The 20,052-nt window shown below is 35.1% G+C and overlaps 3 protein-coding genes across 8 annotated transcripts; 2 read left to right on the forward strand and 1 right to left on the reverse strand.

Moving 5' to 3' along the window:
• The first annotated feature begins 1,041 nt into the window (after positions 1–1,041).
• On the forward strand, positions 1,042–7,567 carry LOC119081958 (double-stranded RNA-specific editase Adar). 6 transcript variants are annotated; one of them, XM_037191285.1, is made up of 13 exons: positions 1,042–1,115; positions 1,332–1,666; positions 2,433–2,714; positions 2,775–2,979; positions 3,850–4,029; positions 4,276–4,313; positions 4,374–4,504; positions 5,642–5,904; positions 5,972–6,137; positions 6,203–6,302; positions 6,361–6,512; positions 6,577–6,904; positions 7,212–7,567. In XM_037191285.1, exons 3-13 carry the CDS (start codon positions 2,451–2,453, stop codon positions 7,308–7,310), a joined length of 1,926 nt encoding a protein of 641 aa, XP_037047180.1. In that variant the 5' UTR covers positions 1,042–1,115; positions 1,332–1,666; positions 2,433–2,450; the 3' UTR covers positions 7,311–7,567. The 6 variants fall into 6 exon arrangements, with proteins under 6 accessions (XP_037047180.1, XP_037047154.1, XP_037047197.1 ...); XM_037191259.1 differs by having other exon boundaries at positions 1,073–1,265; XM_037191302.1 differs by having other exon boundaries at positions 1,073–1,265; positions 2,775–2,943.
• Positions 7,568–13,507: 5,940 nt separating this feature from the next.
• LOC119082239 lies at positions 13,508–15,508 on the reverse strand. Its single transcript, XM_037191706.1, has 2 exons — positions 14,583–15,508; positions 13,508–14,425 (listed from the first exon to the last, which is right to left on the reverse strand). The coding sequence occupies exons 1-2, from the start codon at positions 15,381–15,383 to the stop codon at positions 13,733–13,735; spliced, it is 1,494 nt and encodes a 497-aa protein (XP_037047601.1). The 5' UTR covers positions 15,384–15,508; the 3' UTR covers positions 13,508–13,732.
• Positions 15,509–18,527: 3,019 nt separating this feature from the next.
• On the forward strand, positions 18,528–18,887 carry LOC119085663. The gene has a single exon (XM_037196111.1). The coding sequence runs from the start codon at positions 18,528–18,530 to the stop codon at positions 18,885–18,887; it is 360 nt and encodes a 119-aa protein (XP_037052006.1).
• The last annotated feature ends 1,165 nt before the right edge of the window (positions 18,888–20,052 follow it).

Genomic DNA, 20,052 nt, shown 5'->3' on the forward strand with positions numbered 1-20,052 from the left:
TCCAGTTACGGTACTCTATTTAGAGTACCACTCATGCTTGAGGTGACCTGAAAGCTTTTTTAAGTTAAGCAACCGGGTAAAAAAACGCTGGAGCTTATTGGGGTCTGTCTATCCCAATATAACAAAGCTTTTAATTTATGTAACTTTTCTCTCTTATTGCGGCCACTGGTTGTTTAACTGTCAAAATTCATTTCACCCAAAACTCACACTATCGTTCTGTAACAATTTTGTGAAATTTTTAATGGACCGTGTCTTATCTGGGAAGCCAGAATGAATGCAGGCTCTAAATTATTTTTATGATGTGTTGTTGCCGACCATTGACTGTCGCTGTCGTTGATGAGACGCCTCGGACCGCGAACATATCCCTTTATGATAGGACTGATGTTCGTACTGCCGACGAATACTAACACACGCGGATCGCTGGATTGCCGCTCTGGTCGCTTCTGTTCAGTTTTGTTGTTTTGTTGTCAGTCGCTTTCGGTTTTTTATGTTTTTTCCGTTTCCGCTGGTTTCGTCGTTGCGTCCGTTTCGTTCTCATTGCAGCTTCGCGCTCATTTTCGCGTCTAGCACCGGATACCAACGTTCGTGCAATCTTAACAATAGCTCGCTGCTTTGAAATGTATCGTCGAAAATTCAACTTGGCCAAATACTTATCCATCATTATGGAATTGGTGCGATCAAAGTGTTGCAGCTCAAACGATAGGAATGGCGTTTGCCGTGCAGGGTGCATTGTCGACGATCTTTTGACGTTCGGCCAAAACTCACAATCCGTAATAGTATAGAAATGGTAAATTATGCAAATCTCAATAGATATTGTCAAGTGCATTTGGATTTGATATTATGCATTTAATTGTCATTTTCACAAAGCTCACCTAAAAAAAAACATTTTTCATTTCATTTTTTCATTTTTCAAAGTTTGAGTTCAACTAATTTGACAATGACAATGATCTGTATGCTTACAATCATATTGTAAGACTCGACATCGTACAGGACTAAAATCCCGAAAAAGTCATGCTTCAACAATGACTGCGTTCAGTGCCAAAAAAAGAGTTCAAAATGCTCAGTTGCGTCAGTTGTCAAAAATTTCTCAATCGATTGGATCTCAAAAGTTCATCGTGTGTTTTTTTCCGTCGAAATCTTTTAATAAAATATTGATTTTTTACAATGAATATTCGTTAGTTTGAACGAATTCACTGTATTCTCACTGAATTAGTGTTCATAAATTCCGTGCGTTGCCATTTTCAATGTAATTTCTGCACAATTCTGTGAGAACCAGTCTGCATCTATACATTTATGCTTGTACATATGTGTATTCGACTTTTTTTTGACAGTGATTAAGCATCCGGCCTTCCCAACAATAACAAAACGATTGAATGAATTAATTTATCGAAAAAACATTTGAATAACAAGAGAAGGACAAGCAATATTATGAATTTAATATTTGCGCGATGTGCCCTGTAGAAAACCGTTGTCATCCCACGCTAAAGCAATGCGATTAATCAATAACTTATTGAAGTGCTGAAATAAACGAAACCCTTGCTTAACGAAGCCCTTACTTTTGGATATCGGAAGTGAAATTTTACCGGAAAAACACAATCTCGTCGGAATCGCATTGCTCCCAAACGGACAGATGAGCTGCAATCGACACATTTTATTCTAATTGCGAGTGAGTATTAACTAAACAAACCCGTCTGAGCTGTTTCGATTTTTATTTGAATTGCATTGTATCATGTTATTTGTAGAAAGTTGATAATTTTCGGTCGAAAAATTGTCGGCATAGTTATAACGGACGAGACGTTAAATATAAAGAACAGACGGCATTAAAACATCATAATTCGGTGTCAGGAAATTAAGTAAAGTGAAGAAGAGCAGTGCAAACCAAAAATAATTCCGCATATGATACCGATCGATAAGTTAATGTTATGGTCCGTGACACACTTATCCGGTGAAATACATTTACAAGTAAATTATCCAAAGGAAAAACTCCTAGAATTTAGTGGGTCGATGATTATCTTTTATATTGTTCATCGTACGTCGATAATGTAAAGACAGTAGAATTCGTAGATGTTACACATAATTATATGTCCACTATCCTGTAATCCATCCATGCAATTTGTTCTAGGTATGTGTCGTTAAAGAGACTCTCTTAAAAATTAAATCCCAATTTTCCTCTTGCAAAAATAGTTTAAACTAAAATATTGGTATCCTTACGAACGTCCGTGCCAAAAATTTCCCGCCTGCGCCCAAAAGAAAGTTACCACGAAAATAACAATTGTATTTGATCGATGAAATGTCCTACACTTTTCTTTGTCAGTGCAGAGCGGGACTAAAACCATTTTTTTATGAATTATTTAATATTGAAGCGAAAATGAAATGCTTGTTATCAACAACCCTGATTACCTGCCATTAACCGGTGTCATTTTCCAATTTAGCAATACAAACAATCAAACATGAATCCCGAAGTGAATGGCAACAATACAAATAAAGTGAACATGAAATCGCCATTAAAATCGGACTCCACGACATGGTCGAACAAACGACATGGCGATCACCTTTCCGGATCGCCACCGAAAAAGAAAATAAAAAATGGCGCTCCGACACCACAGCCAAAAAATAGTGTTGCAATGCTCAACGAACTACGGCAAGGACTGATATACACATTGGAAGGACAGTCCGGACCCGTACATGCGCCTATTTTCACTATGTCTGTTGAGGTAATGAGAATTTTCCGTCTTGTCTATTGAGTGGGTCTGTATCGAACAATTGTGATATAGGTTGACGGACAGAAGTATAATGGACAAGGGCGCAGCAAGAAAATTGCTCGCATACAAGCAGCTCAGACAGCACTGCGAAGTTTTATTCAATTCAAAGACGGGGCAATATTGTCACCATCGAAACCATCGAACAATGTCGACTTTACGAGTGACGAACATTTGGAGAACGGTATAATAATAAAAAAAGAAGCATTATTAGATTCAAGCAAGTATTATTTTAGCTTTTCTTTTGTTTATATTTTATTTATCAAATTATTGCGTTTTATCGAACCGACATGGAAGCGGGTGTACGCTCTGGATGTTTTTCATTTTTACTTAAGTCATTAATCCTTACTGTATCGTTCGGACTTATTTCGTTGCATCACTCGTCTCCGGCTCGAGCTGAAAACGTCACACTTGTCAAAATACAAAAAATTACAAACTAGTACGTAATCTACTATTTCAATGAATAATAGAGAGAGGCTATAAACATAAACTTGTAACCAGCTCAGTACTTAGAGTGAGAATTACTGTAATCAAGTTCGGTAAATTTTGGTCATAAAATTTGGTAAATTGAGTTACTTGGATTGTTGAACCCAATAATTCAACGGCTAAAATTTCCAAATATCTGATATCTGATGAAAAGTTACAGATTTTATAATTTCAATTGAAAAATGAGTAAAGAAAAAATGTCTGCAGATGAAACTCCAGCATTTACGAGTATTTACCGAAGTGAGGCAGTTGTAGGGATTTATTTTCCTTCAAACAGCTTCGGAAATCGTTGTTTTCGCGTCTCACGAAGACTCGTAAACTCGTCCCCGAAAGCAAGCTTTGGAACTCAACTAATGTTAAGATTCTCTTTATGAAATATTTTTGGATATGTTCAATGGACATTGTCCGTCGTACCGTTTCATTCAGTCCAGTAAAATTGCTAAAACCAAATTTTAGACTACTCCCCCTCTTCGAACGAAATGACACCCAAAAAGAAAATTATATCAAATCGTACACCTCCATTGCATGTCTATTTTCGATAAAATACAATTCAACAAATAATTAAACATTTTTCGAATTCTAACCTAAAATCAAATATTCCAAGAAATCAACAAAAGCATGATAAACAAGGATGGCCAAAAGCAAATACCCGAAAAAGGCCCGGTAATGTTGTTGTACGAATTATTCAACAACGTCAACATCGAATGCGCTTCCACGGATGGTGCACAACATTCACGCTTCAAAATGATCGCGACCGTTAATGATAAGAAATTTGAGGGAACAGGTTTTTAAACATTTTTTTAATTTTATTTGATTTGATTAGTCTGAACAGTACATTGAATCGTAGGATGTACGTATAAACACTGAATTTCACATTTTATATATGAGAATTCGTTTTCCCATTTTCTTTACAAACACCAGTCAGTAAAAATTAGACGACAAAATTTCATTCTAAATTTTTTAGATTTTAAATTTCTTCTTACAAAATTTGTTCCCAGTTCTATTACTATTTTTCAAAAACGTTTAACAGGTCCTTCCAAAAAGCTTGCGAAAAATGCTGCTGCCAAGGTAAACATTTGTGTAGCCTATACTGTCCGGACGATCATTTTTGTGTATATTCTTTCGTAGGCTGCGCTGGCTACATTGTGCGATATATCGTACAGTCCGATGCAATCACTTCCAACAAGTGATACCATTGCCAGTTCGGATAAAAAAGAATCCTACGAATTGCCGCAAACATTTGCCGACGCAATTGGAAAGTAAGAAAATTTCATTTTGACTCATCTTCCAAATAAGCTTCATGAAAAACTTTAGCGGTAGTCTACATACAGTCGAGCAATAGTTGAGAATGAATTGCTAGAGTATATAGATCTTAACGATAAAAAATATGGTGCCGAAAACCTAGACTACCTGCCGTGTTAACCAAAAACATCGCATGTCTTTTCTCATTAGCTTTTAAGAGCTTTCGAAAGCTACTGTGAGCTTTAAGATTCTTTTGAATTCAAATGGAATGTTCCACTTTTTGAATGGAATCTAAAAGAAACTCAAAGCTCACAGTATCTTTCGAAAGCTCTTAAAAGCTAATGCGAAAAGACATGCGATGTTTTTGCTTAATACGGCAGACTATAACATTCGAAACCCGATTAAAAGGAGGAAATTTGAAGAGTCCTGTGTCTAATTATGAAACGGTCAATTAAAGTTAATCATTAAAAATGCCAGTCCAGAAATACACTCTTCTCACAAATAATTTATTCTTTTGGTTTCCTTCACATTATCCGTAAAGATCTGAACAAATTTCCATTTTAAGATATACAATTTTATATGAACAAATCGATGCGATATTCAAAGTTCAGAAGGCGTTCAACGGAAGTAGATTAACAGATTTGAATTAGCCATTACTTTTCTAGGAGTAGTAGTTAAATGTATTTCCAATTCATTGATGGACTTCAGTTGGCTTTTCGATTCTGGCTTGAAGCTCTAGGACTTCTGAGATTCCATCAGTGTAAGTGCCATTGAGTGGTAATCAAATGTTGGTTCCAGCCAGACCCTATGATTGGGGAATCAATTTGGGGATTTTCGGGAATTTAAGTATAAGTTCCCCAATCTTAAGACTTGGCTCCAGAATTTCAGAATTATGCTGGAAGTCAAGAGGTCTTTTGCTACTTCAAAATTAATTTTAGAGAGAAATTAAATTTAACAAAAATCCGCCTTTCGATTCATGAAATGATGAAAATGAATATTTAAGAAAAACCTAAACGAACTGATATCGCACAAAATATCTTGAATGGGAAGGTATGAAGCAGATCGACCTCTTTTTTATTTAAAACAACAAAAAAAGGAAAAACCCATTCCTTCAGATATGACCCAATTCCTCTGACATCTACTTTACCTTTTAGAATGGTTCTTGATAAGTTCGCTGCCGTAACGGTCGGTATAGAAAACTACAACAGACGGAAAGTGCTCGCCGGCATCGTAATGATCGAAAATTGTGATATTAACACTGCGAAAGTAATATCCGTCTCAACTGGGACAAAATGCGTCAACGGTGAGCACCTCAGTTGCTATGGTGCGGTTTTGAATGATTCTCACGCTGAAATAGTGTCACGTCGTTGTTTGATGGATTACTTTTATGCACAACTAGATTTACACACAAATACTGGTGAATTCATTGCGTTATAGCACATGTGAGACTGTTTTGCACATTTAAAATGGTTTTCGTTCTGTAGCTACAGCCAACGAATCGATCTTTGTGGCACCTGGACCGAATGAGACGTCATACAAACTGAAAAATGGAATTCGATTCCATTTGTATATCAATACGGCCCCTTGCGGTGATGCTAGGATCTTCAGTCCACATGAAGATGACATGGCAGTCGATAAACATCCCAACAGGTTCATTGGTTTACATTCACGCAATTTTCTTGATTAATTGATCCAACCATTTTGCTTGCTTACAGGAAGGCACGCGGTCAACTACGAACGAAAATAGAGTCCGGTGAAGGAACAATACCCGTCAAAAGTAGTGATGGAATACAAACATGGGATGGTGTTATGCAGGTCGGTTACGCACCATAATTTATTTGTTAATTTATGTACTTACATTTGATCTGTGCAGGGTCAGAGACTGCTCACGATGTCTTGCTCAGATAAAATCGCCCGATGGAACGTTGTTGGACTTCAAGGCGCATTGTTAGCGTCAATTATACAACCAGTATATTTACACTCAATTGTTTTAGGCAGCTTATTACATCCCGCTCATATGTATAGGTATAAGGCGATGGATTTAGCTTTTGAACTGAAATTTTATCTGACAAATCCTTCCATTTAATAGAGCTGTTTGCGGTCGAATCGAAACAACTATTCAAGGTCTTCCGCCACCTTACTACTTAAATAAACCAAAATTTGCATTGGTTACATCTGCTGAGACACGCAATCAAATAAAGGCCCCGAACTTCGCCATTAACTGGACCATCGGTCAAAAAACTGTAGAGGTTGTGAACTCATTGACCGGGAAGACGATAAACGGAAAGGTTTCTCGCATAACGAAACAAGCTTTTTTCACCAAATATTCAGATTTAATCAAGCGTCTGCCAAACGTACAGAATCGCGTAGTTCGAGGGGACTACGGTGAGACAAAGATGTCTGTACGTGACTATCAAGTGAGTACATCGATTGTTGTGTGTCCTATTTTCTGATATATTTTTGGTTATCCTCAAGGATTCGAGAAGAATAGGACCTGATTGATTCCTACTTCTTAACTTTAAGCAAACTAGAAAGGTTCACATACTTGTTATAATCTGAGATCTGTAAACCTTGCATCTGTCTACGAGCGTTTTTTATTATACTCTATCGGTATAATCGGAACACAAAAAGTGCTCTTTTCACAACGAAACGTTCAAACAAAACAATTTCTTTTTAACAACCCTGTGATGACCGTCCTAACACCAATTTCCCGTCCAATCTCAGATTGCCAAAGCCGAACTGGTATCAGCCTTCAAACGCGAAGATCTGGGCAATTGGCTGAAGAAACCAATGGAGCAAGACCAGTTTATGGTTCCGGAATGACTATTTCCCGATCAATTACCGAAACAGCAGCAGCAATTCGATCGGATTTCGAGTACGCAACATCATTTGACGAATACAAATAATTTTGGCTTTGATATTTCTGTAGAATAGAGATTAGTCCTTGGGTTGATTTTCAGTAAAAAATATGTCACAGAATTTACGATGAGACCAATTGTTTGCCAATCCCGTTCACGATATGTGTTCGTTTAAGTATTTTTTTTTAAATTAATTTTTATTCCGTTTCGATTATCATTTATAATTCACTCATTTCCGCAGGTTGATCAATTTGGACACAAAAAAATTGTTTTCTTTTTCCTTTTTTATTTTGTTTAGGATTTTAATGTTTGCACCTTTAAAAAAAATGGATAATTAAATAATGACGAAAAAAAATGTGATTTGTGTGTGGTTTAGTAAATGTAAGCAAAATACTGTGATATATTTTTCACTCATATATCTAATCCGACTATGCAGTTCCATTCTAGAAGTATTCGAAAAGCTTTAATTATTTCTAAGTCTCATTAAAAACAATTTTAATTTCACAAAACAAAAAATGAATTAAATTGCTAGAGACATTTAAAAAAGAATAGAAAATAAATTAACTCTTGAAGTCAATAGTTAAATTTGTTTGTTAAGTTAAAAAAAAAGAAAACTGAAAGAGTGTGTGTGAGTGTGAGAGTGTATATTAAATACGAAACAACTCAACCATAAAAACGGAGAAGCAAAGTTCACATTTCATTATTGATATTTGACAATTACACCTAGGGAGATAATGTTAAAAAAGTTAAAAGTTTTCATCGGAAGTTTGGGCTCCTCGAGTTATTTTCCGTTCACTTTTTTTAAAATTCATTTCGTTAAATGCATTCCTAATTGTTTAAAAAAATCGACCCAGTCCTTCGAATTAAAGGAGGTGTTTTACTCAACCGCTTCCAGTTAATTTATTCGTTTAACATCAACTCAAATTGTAAGATAGTGAGACAGTGCAAAGAACCGCACTGGCACCAAAAAATCCCTTAAGACCCATAAAATTTGAAAAACGCCCAAAAATTAGACTTTTTAAATAAAAGTTCAAATGGCGTTGGATCGTCGTACAAGTCCAAAATAAATTCGAAATACGACGAAATATAAGTGTACACTAGCCTGTACTTCTTAGTATAGCTGACGTTATGGAGAATACAATTTGTAGCAAAATTTAACCCTATTCTCATTCGGCAAAAACATTTTTCAAAATGGGATTTACCCATGAAATTTTCGTTTTCGTTTCTCCATAGAAACGTTTCGTGATACTTTTTTAATGTGAAAATTGTTGATGGTTTGGTGGTTGTGGGTTTCGTATTCAGTGCTAGTAATAAGTTTTTATTTATTGTATTTGATAAAAGTACCTACACGGATATTTCAAGTATTTTCTTTTTACAACTTCTGTGAATTAACCACAATTAATATGTAACAACACACAGTCATGTTCTATGAGTCTATGAAACTCCAGTATACGAGGAAAGGACCAAAGCCCTTCTCAAGGTGAAATGCACTTTCTGCCTGGAATCAAAACAATCACTTCAAGTCAATTCGTTAAACAGATATAATTAGGACATGTGCCACACTCACACGCTAAGGTGCAGTGCATTTCATTGCGGGAATCGCCTTTTTGGCATTGTGTTTGTATACCTTTGAAAATTATGAGGTGGAGATGATTTGCTGGTTGTGTGTGCAACGTTTCTTTATTCTATCTAAAGACAAGGAAAGATAAAGGCATAACCGTAGACAAGAACGAATTATTTTCTGTAATAGACAATGCTAATAATGTTCAAGTCAAGATCGAAGAAAATTATCTTGATTAACCTGTCACATACGGGCTATTCATCTGTTATCGATAATGACGACGAAAATAATGACAAGCCCTGACAAAAAGGTCCGTTATAGAGGAAAATGAATGTTTAAAAAAAGTTGAAGTACAAGATTTGAAATCAACCGATTAAAAATACTTTGATCGATGGAAGTAATAGACCAGATAATAATACTGGTCACATGCTTGCCGACTGTAACAGGTTAAAACAAAATGTTGAAAGCGACTATTTTGTATGACCAGTGACTAATGTACCTTCTGTTGCTAGTCTATCATACAGATACGACAGCCCGGACGGCTAAGCTGACATATATTTTGGTATCAGTTTCAAGTGTGGATGGCATTGTATTTAACATTGGACGTATATCCGAATGAATCAGGTAAAAAATCAAACGAAAAATGGTGGTAATCCTGGCGATCAATAACCCTCGATTCAACCAATGAAGCCAATGGATATCGCATTAGAAAATTGATCCATCATCGATGAATGAAACCATTGATCTATACATTGCGACATCTGCACGCAAAGGCGAAGCTTTGCCATGCAGTCAATTATAAAATGAATTTTGTTTATTTTGAGTGAGTAATTGGAATTTAAAATCATTTCCGATTCAATAAAAGTGAAATTTTGTGAATAAACTTGGAATAATACTATCGAATGCAATAATTAGAAAAGAAGCCGTGTTGCTTTTTCTATTCCAACATATTAATATTAAGGAATGTAATCGAGACTTTGAACTTCCTCAGATTTTAAGAATTCTTCAGCTTATTTTTCGAAAACAGAAATATATAAAATAGAGTTGCCAGATTTTACGTTAAACAATTAAAGGATCAAACATAATATTGTTCTTATTATACTAACCACGTAATTTAACTACATAAAATGTAGACGCTGCAATTTGAGCAATTTGCAAAATTATAGACTAAAATATCAATTGAGACATCAATTCTCTATTTTTTCATTATAAACAATTATTGTATTCATAGAACGGGATGTAACTTTCTTCTCATAATGTTGCAACAGATTATAATTGGGTGCAATAAATGAGTTTATGGTTGTACTAAGTTAGGGACAAATTGTATTCGTATGTCCGATACTTGAGCTGACTATTTGGGTTATAGAGACATTACGATTTTGACTTATTATTCGAAGTCAACGCAAAACTTAAAAATTACAAGTTGACCATCCAGATATACTCTCTTATATAATCTGTGTGGAGAAATCTACAAGTTTTCCCATCTACTTATAATAACAAAAATCGCCTTTAGTCATCCAAGTAACCAGAAGCTATGACATGAATAGCCAGCTTGACCTACATTACAGGCTCAATTGCTCTGCATCTTTTTAGATTTCCCAACCTATATATACATTTCAACAATACAGATTTTCATAGTTTTACATGCTTTTGTTTTCCCTAGAAAAGTGGAAAGTGGCTTATTACAACGCAAAAAAAAAACAAGAAATATTTACTTAGGACTCAAAAGCATGTAAAAACATGGAAAAGTATTTTTCATGCTGTGAACTCCCAAACCATTTTCCTTGTTTTCCCTAGAGATGTAACTCTCCACTTTCGACTCTAGGTAAACAAAAGTATGTAAATAACTATTCCAGGCTACTTCGGCATGTGTAAATAAGAAATTAGAGGGAACCATCAATACCTCAATTTAGAAAATCGACAAATTCTTAACATGCGACAAATTCACTACACTGACAAAAAAGAATTGAAACTCTTATCTGTTGCAGGTACAGCTGAATTTTTTTAGAAAAATAATTTTTGACCGTTAAAAATTTGAATTTTGTATGAAAATTCAAATTTTTTTTCGTTGTTATGTTGGATTTCCAAAAAATCAGCTGTAACTTTCTCGACCGATAACCTAAAATACCTGCCACAGCTGTAGCTTTCCATTCGAAAAACACAGCTGTAGCATATAACATAACATTTTTGTCAGTGTAATAGTCTTCTTTTCTCTTTTCATAGAATAGTGTTGAACGCATAATACCAAGGGGAAGCATGACACTCTGTCTTCTTTCTCTGTAAAATTCTTCAGACGTTTTGTACGTTCACTGTCAAGGTAGTAAGTTTTGCCACCACTACAGAAAAAAAAGTAATTTGAACATTAAACATTGTGCGCTGAAACAATCCGTATTGTGCACCTATCAGTATTTGTAATAATATTTCTTTGCAAAGACAATGGAAATAAATTTGTACGTAGATTTGGACGATTGATTGAAGACAAAGACGTACACAACTTTACAGCTAGATGAGGAAAACCCGGGACAAATTGGAAAAAATACCTCATTTTTGTCCCTGTAGCATGTAGCTTTCGTCTAATACATTCTCTGGTAGCTTTGAGTAAAGGCTGAAAGTGATCGAACGATGGTACATAAAACTTCTTATGACACATTAAATTAGCTGTTTGTTCGACAAGAAAAGAAGATGAAGTGAATCCGAATGCTTGTTCCATAGTGGATAGTTCATTAGACAGAAATTTAAAACGGAGCGAAGTTGTTTTTAATACGTTTTTACCAGTGTAGATTGATGAACAACAGATAAGATATAAAAAAATAATCAATTTATTTACTGAGTAGCTCATTTTTTTCCAATAAAAAATTCTTTCCAAGTAAAGTGAGATAAAAGACGAAAGTAAAGCAATATGTAGAGGAGAAACAAACGTACATTAGAATGTAAGATAAAAGAAAAATCGAGACTCAAATATATAAGCTAAATATGAGAAACATGTCTTCGGCCACTATCCTTCTCGGAATTTGTACTGTGAAAATTAATTTTGTTATCAAATCGACCCTTAACTGACGGCCGCTGAACAATTTGCGAATGCCAGTCTATCTAAGTTATTACGAGCTCTGTCGAATGAATTACCATTTCGTTGCTTTTTCGGATTGAGAAACTCATTATGTTGATTTGCCTCTTGTTTAAAGTTTTACTGCATTTCGTTTCGTCAAGGATTGATGGGAAATACATGGAGTGTGATGTGGAGAGTATAACTGTCTTCCGCAAATGTGAGATACGAAAGAAAACAAATCAAAATATTGTAGGTCTAATTTCGCGTAACAGTACAAATTCTCAACGGAGAGGCCAGGCGAACGACATAAATTTTATTAGAAAGAAAGTAAAAACTTTAAAACCATAAAATAATCATATTTAATAAAATTCACAGATTTCTATGAAACATTTAAAAAATATTTAAACAAAATGAACTTATTAAACAAGTTTGATTCAGCATAATAAACAAACACACAAAATACAAACTAATTTAGTAGATTTAAATTTAATTAAGTTTTCCGTAGAAGGTAGAGGTCTACTTAAACAATAAAAACAATAAAATTTGAAGAAACTAAAAGTCGATTTTTTTTATTGAACAAGTGAAAAAAGGAACAAGAGACCCCGTTTTATCACGGGTTATAGAAAATTGTTCGATCCCTTCCTCCTGTATCATTTTTCTTCCAGATCGCTTAGGCTGAACTGCCATTCTGCATATTTTAAACGTTAGAGTCTAAGAAAATTATGAAAAATTTTGTTCTTTTTTTCTAAGCACGGCCGTTCACAAGATGAATTTGAATCCAAGAGATTCATGGACAAATTACGTAAGCTGAGGATTTAATTTAATTCTGAAAATGTCATTTGCCTAACGCAATAGGAAATCCCTTCATCAGTTCGATTTGTCGCTAGTCTTGGTCCAAAGTGTAGAAACACCTGACGCCTGAGTTGTGGGAATTCGTGTTTATAATTTTATTTATTTACAGTTCCCCTTCGAGTCGGGATGTAACCTCTCCATTCTTCAAAATAAAAATTCGCCAGCACAAACGTAAGCAACATAAATGCATATTTTATACGAACTCAGCGAATGCAATTGATAAAAAAATTTCAATTTCTAAAATTCGTAGTAACTTCAGAAAACTGTAAAAGATTTTAGAAAATGCTTCCTGTTTTCAAGGCGCTGCTTCACATTTTCTTGAATTTTCCCTCATATTCCTTAATTTGCCCTACACACCGAAAATTCAACAACAAAAATTAATGATGCAGACCAATAGGCACACCTATAAAAGTTAGAAATTCGCGAATCGACCAAACGAAACTGGTTTTAAAGGAACGAATTGTAGCCACTGCGACTGTACGGACAGTAATAAAACTATCAGTTAGAGTGTCATCTGTAAGCATTCTCTGTAAGTGTTTCAATGAAGCGATTATTAGCGAAACAGAGCTTCAGTTCATTAGTTGCGAGTAATATTTTGGAACTGAATGAATGTTTCATGTGTTTACTTGAGAGCTTATTTTCAAGGCTAAAAAATTTATTGTTGCGAAGTTACATAAACATCGTTTTATTTTATAATTTGACATAAATTCTTCATTTGTACAGGATGAGAATTATAAAAACGGACCATTTTAATCCAATATGTTATTCTTTACATGTGCGATATCCACACTGATGTACGTATCTATACTGTGTGTCTGAATGATAACGAGGATACCGCATTTGGAACAAGGGGATTAAAAATGTTACTTCTTTATTTTCTCGCACTGTGCACGTACTCGAACACCGCATACAATAACTTTTTAGAGCTTCAATGTATCCCAGAGTCTAACTTCGGCGATTTTCCATTTGCAATATTTTCACTCAACAGAGCCTGTACTTCATCGGCGTTCTGCTTTTCTACATCCAAAGACAACCTTGGTGGTTTCGGGATAGAGTTAGCCGATTTCGCAGCCTCGTCGGTTAAAAAATCGTCAATGTTCTTCACATCAATGCTATAGGAACGAATGAATATTTTCTTTAAATCTTTGTTTTCAATTATTGTTTCATCAATGGAATCGTTAATGTGCCCATTGGATATCATCGGACGCGATTCAGTTCCATTGGGGCTACGTGGTTCACTCGACGTTGTGACGGAGATTGATTTACGACTGCCGAATTTTATCGGTTCATCCGCGATATTCGGTTCATAATCCAATGTAACGTTCGCCGGTGAACTTTCTTTCGAGTTGGGTGCGGAGTTCAAACTGTCTCTTGAAATAGAACTTCTAGAAGTTGCATCAATTTCTGGGGTGGTAATTGTTGCTCCGTTTAAGAAAGTCGTTTTATTGGTTTGACGAGTGATAATGTTATCTGGTGGAATTCTAATAAGGTTACTGCCTTCGATATTTGTTTGTGAATAGTCAGTTTCGAAGAAGCGACTTCTTGCATCACCCCTGTTGCTGATAGTTGACATTCGTTTTGTTAGATCATTTTCAAGAATTTTAATGCGGTAATGAAGAATCTGTTAGGAAAAGGAAATAATTATGATAAACAGACTGTGATTGTGCTGGAAATTGATTAGGTATCTCAAACTCTTTGATTGAGAAGTTTCGATAGAAAAAATTACTTAATCCTTGTATTGCTTCGATTTGATAGAATAATCAGTTCATTTAACTTACTCGGTTATTATCCATGAATCCCATAAGTTCACCGAGTCCAAAAACCGCCGATTTCTGCAGTATACCAGCATTAATTTCACTGTGACATGGATTTCGTTGAACAGCCAGCTTTGTATCATCTGACGGCGAAAATAGTTCCACTTCATAAGAATATCTTTTTGCATCATTCGGATTCTTGGATGCACACACCAATGTCCAATAAACTTTACTTCTAAGGTTATCGTAGATTTGATAAAAATCGAACGTTTCGTTAAATACTCGGAAGAGATAGAAGCCACAAATCGATTTTGGATTATTCCGTTTCAATTCCCAGGTGCGTGTTACTTCCGCTCCGAAAAATACCTTTTCTCGGTGATCTACTTCACAGTGGTCGACCCAGTCAATTTCACGACCATGCCATTTACAATTGTCCCAAACCTTACCCATGAAACAGTGTCCTAGTTGATATGCGCATCGCTCTTCATGCTTGTCCAACAATTTTAGTTGCAATCGGACTGCACAACCTAACGATGCATTAGAACATTTAAACTGTGCTTTGGTTGTCAGTGCTTCTAACGTTAGTGAACGGATTTCCGTGAAAGGTTTAAAGCATAACGGACATTTTTCTAATATTCTCAAGCATGAATGACATATTGCATGTCCACCTTCACACAATTTTATTGGACCTCTCATTGGATACGCACAGCTCGGACATCTCAACTCAGATATTAGATTGTCATACACCTTAACTGCAATCGTAGCGCCAGAATCTTTAGATGTTGATGTTGATATCGACAGATTTTTATCACTCTCGACAGACATTGTTACCGTATATAAAGTCACCACACGATTGAATATCACTTGTATTACATATAGTGTGTACCACTGTTTCTACTCGGACTACTGTTGGTTTAGCGGTCCGAAGATTAGAACAAGAATGATAAGCAAATATTTTACGTCGGTCGCAACTAATGTCTGCCGATAACATCGTATCATTGACATCATCACTAAGATTTCTGAAAATAAAAAAAAAACTTTTTTTGGTTTACCGACTTTAAGAGGCGTCATCAGTTTAGCTTAGACACAGTGAAAAAATCGAAAAGAAATTACCTAAAATCCGTTGCCTCACAAGATTACAAGATTCGCCTGTACCAAAACCTATACGACGCTTCTTCTTAATCCTTAATCAATTATTGCCCAGACACAGAGACCCCCTTGCTTAAACCATCTCAATTTATAGAAGACGAGGTAGCAAAGACGAAGTGATTGAGAAAGTCATAAATGAATAGGGACATTTGTAGAGGTTGGCAGTTGGCATTGCTATGTTGAAACTGGAACGGAATCTTCGATTTAATAAAAATTAACTATTTTATGATAACTTTGCCACCGTCTTTGTATATCCGGTTGGTACCACACCGGTAGAAGTCCTTTTCAATAAAAATATTTTTCATCAATTTCTAGGCTTTAGAATAATACGGATCATGCCATGCGTAACCAGCTGATTCAAGGTGAGTTTTTTCATTTAGTGAATTTTGTGTTCTTCATCTTCAACAGTAAATGAAAAATAAAATCTGGTTAAAGATCACCGTGCCTCCATTGACCTTGTCGTAGAAAATCGAATTATCAGTGTTTTGGCTGGAATCTATTTCTTATTCGATCTGAAATGGCTCTGGCGCAAGAGATTTCATCGATAATCTAGAAATATGTAGATATATGTTCCAAATTTCTATTTTCTACGATTCAACTCCTATGTTACAAGATATGCCTGGGAAATTCGTTTTGCGACAAAATTTAAGATTAGCAGATTATTAACTAAAAATTGAATTGCTTCGCTCTCTCCCCTTTAGCTAAGTATAAGTTATTATTGACGAATTGATGTAGAAATCATTTTCTCTGTGGAATCGAACACAACTACTATTTTTCCACTATAGGTAGGAGTCTCTAATCGTACCGATATAATAGGAAAGGTTTTTGTTATTTCGATAATAATATACTTGCAATATGACGTAAAGAAATCTAATTCATTATTGTTATTGATAAATTCACAAGGCAAAAAATTGAAATCTTTTTTAAAAGTATGATAGATTTACAAACGAATTTGATAAAAATTAACAAACAAAGATAGATAGATATCTGATAAAAGTGATTTTTAGCAAAAGATTAACATCAATTTACATCAAATTCGATGGTCTTAAATTGGTGGTGGTGAGCCAATTTGTGTTGCTATTAACTATTAAATAGGCAAAAATCTAGGACATTCACAAAGGACGTTTTTAAATTGAACTTTTTTCGATCAACCAAAGCACCCAACAGGGTAATAGAGTTTTTACCACGTCAAATAGAGTAGTATTTTGATACCAATAAAACCATTAGCATACTTAGATTAAAGTAGTACTCTTTTTCTATTACCCTGCTTCGCCACTCACTTCTTTCAGGCTACAACTAGCGAAATTGTCTAAAATCTACCGTCCATAAAGTAAATTACTATTGTTAGTGAAAATAGCTAAAAACGAATTACCGATGATCCAACGGCTTCTCATATGGTTTACTGTAGCAAAAAATTGGACTATTCCTCTTTACATCTAGTTTCGTTTTTATTATTTGTCTTATGTTCTCAATCCCGATGTGACACTATATCTTATTCTTAAATTTTTCTTTGTTTTAAACTTGTTGATTACCCCGATAGTTTCTTGCTTCCTCTCCCTCTATCGAAACAATTATTGAATTATAACTTATTTTTAATCGACGTAAAACATTATTCTAAACAAAAAATTGTTTAACGGCATGTCTTTAAAATGCACTGATCTTTTTATTCTGTTTTTAGATATTCTTTTGATCAGAATTGTCGATTCCCATTATTTTTTTGCCGCAGAACACCTTACGCATACTTATTTTCATCGAGACTGGGAACGGCCTCAGGCACATTTTGGGCGGCTGACAAAATTATGTCGATTTAGAGGCGTACTTCGTAAACAAAATTAATTTTATAAAAAATCTGTGTATTTTAGAGGCATACCGTAAAACAATTTTCTGCTTAGAATAACGTTCTGCGTCGAATTGATAATAATTAATCCAATGCATTTGCCTTGGTGGGGTACAAACACATTTTCAAAATAAATTAGGATTTATACCAAAACTGAAATTTCTTGATAACTGCCTTAAATTTTCCACTTGTCAATGAATAATTTGAAATTTTAACATTGCATTTTGCTATTTAATAACTCATCTAGGGTCGAAAATGGCTCGTTACAGCCAAAGAAAATTGACTTTAGGCTCAAACGAATGTAATATTTATTTATATAATATATTTTATAAAGTACTGTGCATCGATGGATAAATAACCTTAACAATAGGGTTGTAAAAGTTATTTTTGTTATACGTAGTTCGTGTAACAGGATAAAATCAAAGGTCACGTTTACTTGTGATCGACTTCGCCTCGGATTAACAAAAACTAACGCGTAAAATTAATTTTTTAATCTTAATATTGCCCATATTAAAAAAAAATTTCGCAACAAGTGACGAAAAGTAGGACTTTCCGTTGCCTTTATTGCGAAAAACGTTGTATACAACTCGATGATAAATGCTTTTTTAGGTACACGATGTTTTTTGTCACCTTCGGCCTACGGCCTCGAGTGACACTCTTCACATCTAGTGCCTAAAAAAGCATTGATCACTCGGTTATATAAGAAACTATTACTATGCCGTTATCAGTTGCCGTATAAACTAAAGAATAATGAACTGGTCACTTACGGAATCGTACGGGTTAGCATTAGCCGCATTAGCCCAATAGTCTTTTTTCTAAATTCCTCAATCACCATTGATCGTACTCATAATTTACCATCGAACACATTCAACTCCTTTAATGTCAAAAGTCGTGAAAAGTTTTGTTTATTATAGAAGTTATTAATCAGTAGCAAACACCTTCTACGTAATAGTATTTTCTACGTACAATTTATAACAACAGAAATGTTCTCATTATTTCGATCGAAGAAAAGTCCACGAGCCTCGCCAGAACCAGAACCTGGTGTAGAATCGGACAATTTTGTGATGGTCGACGATCGAAATCCATTTAAGCCGAATCTACAACCGCAAACAAACTTATATCCTCTGGTCAATCCTGCATCCACCTCGATAAGTGATAATCAGCCTCAACCAGTTCATTATTTACAAGATGTCCCATTTAAACTTTCGTCGGACCTAACGGAAGGTGACACTGCCGAAGCTTTTCAATTGCAAGTTGATGAAATTTTAGCTAAACTAACCCGTTGGAATAGTGTTGAAGAAGATTATGATTTTGTGCTAGAAAGGAGCTTAGTGTCACAATAGTTTCTGTGTTTTCTTTATAAAAATGTTGAAATGATTCAAATGCTTTGGAATAAAATTATTTTTGTGATCGTAGATTTGTCTGCGTAAAAGATTTTGTTTTGCTTTAGACAGCCACTTCACCAACGGCTATGTGGGTATCTCGCTAGATGTAATATCACGACCGCAGAATCAATAAGATTGAAAATAGCTCATTTCAGGAGACGATGTTGTTTCAATCAAGGTTTAACGTTGACTATACAGTGATGTAATGTTTTACTGAAGCTTTCGGTAATGACGCTGATTGGCTAACGTAATGACTTACGACACTATCTTCTTATTTACTGTACTCGTTTATAAAACTCGGACTAGATAGAGTGATGTTAATCGCGGTCAATAATCACTATGACTTGAAATTTTAGGTCAGGTTAGGTAATTTTAGAAAGGAAATCTGCCCTGAGCCTGGTTTCAATCCAATCTGTCAGGCCAGGTAACCTAAATTTTTCGTATACAACCTGACCGGTCAGACCTAATTACTATAATCAGATTTCAGGTAAAATCGGGTCAGATCAAAGTTGGTTGAATCAGGTTCACTTATTTCCAGGTCAGCCTCAGATAAATTTGACTCTTTCCAACCTTTGGCCTAATAACACGTAAGATTTCGCTAGTCGCCAGATCGCTAAAGTAGCAATTAATCTTTACATTAATCTTTGAATTCAGGTGGAGTAAGCAGGAAACAGCAGCATATCTGCTTGTCAGTGAACGTGAACACTTCCTATCCTAGCCACAAGAACTCTGACTTTTTTTCTAACTTATGGAAATGAGCTAAACAAAGTAGAATCTTCACTTGTGGCAATATCCTTTCTGCAAGACATTTTTGGCCCATTCTACATTCTTCCATGAGAATTCAGGCATCTCATTCCTTCTAGGATGCTCGCCTAACTGACTAAGCTTAAAATATTTGCTCTACCCTGTAACGTTTAACTTGTTACTGACTGTTGTCTGCCAATCTGTCATTGCCAGTGAGGGAGCAATGAAATTACCTGACGCTCACTATTTGTTTGTTGTCGACTTTACACTTTATTGAGAAATTCTCACCTTTACTTCTTACACGTCCGGGTAGTGTCTACACCAGAACAGTCATTATTGTTATTAGCATGAAAGAGATTCGAGTGTCTTCTCTTCTAAC

Source organism: Bradysia coprophila, chromosome X, assembly GCF_014529535.1.
Source record: "Bradysia coprophila strain Holo2 chromosome X, BU_Bcop_v1, whole genome shotgun sequence".
Classification (NCBI taxonomy): Eukaryota; Metazoa; Arthropoda; class Insecta; order Diptera; family Sciaridae; genus Bradysia; species Bradysia coprophila.

What these genes read in the sequence shown, in the direction of transcription:
- LOC119081958 (XM_037191285.1), top strand. Translation starts at nt 2,451, where the DNA reads ATGAATCCCGAAGTGAATGGCAACAATACAAATAAAGTGAACATGAAA. An exon ending in TTTTCACTATGTCTGTTGAG is followed by an intron (nt 2,715 to 2,774) that starts GTAATGAGAATT and finishes ATTGTGATATAG; the next exon opens with GTTGACGGACAGAAGTATAA. An exon ending in TGTCTGTACGTGACTATCAA is followed by an intron (nt 6,905 to 7,211) that starts GTGAGTACATCG and finishes GTCCAATCTCAG; the next exon opens with ATTGCCAAAGCCGAACTGGT.
- LOC119082239 (XM_037191706.1), bottom strand. Translation starts at nt 15,383, where the DNA reads ATGTCTGTCGAGAGTGATAAAAATCTGTCGATATCAACATCAACATCT. An exon ending in GATTCATGGATAATAACCGA is followed by an intron (nt 14,426 to 14,582) that starts GTAAGTTAAATG and finishes TTTTCCTAACAG; the next exon opens with ATTCTTCATTACCGCATTAA.
- LOC119085663 (XM_037196111.1), top strand. Translation starts at nt 18,528, where the DNA reads ATGTTCTCATTATTTCGATCGAAGAAAAGTCCACGAGCCTCGCCAGAA.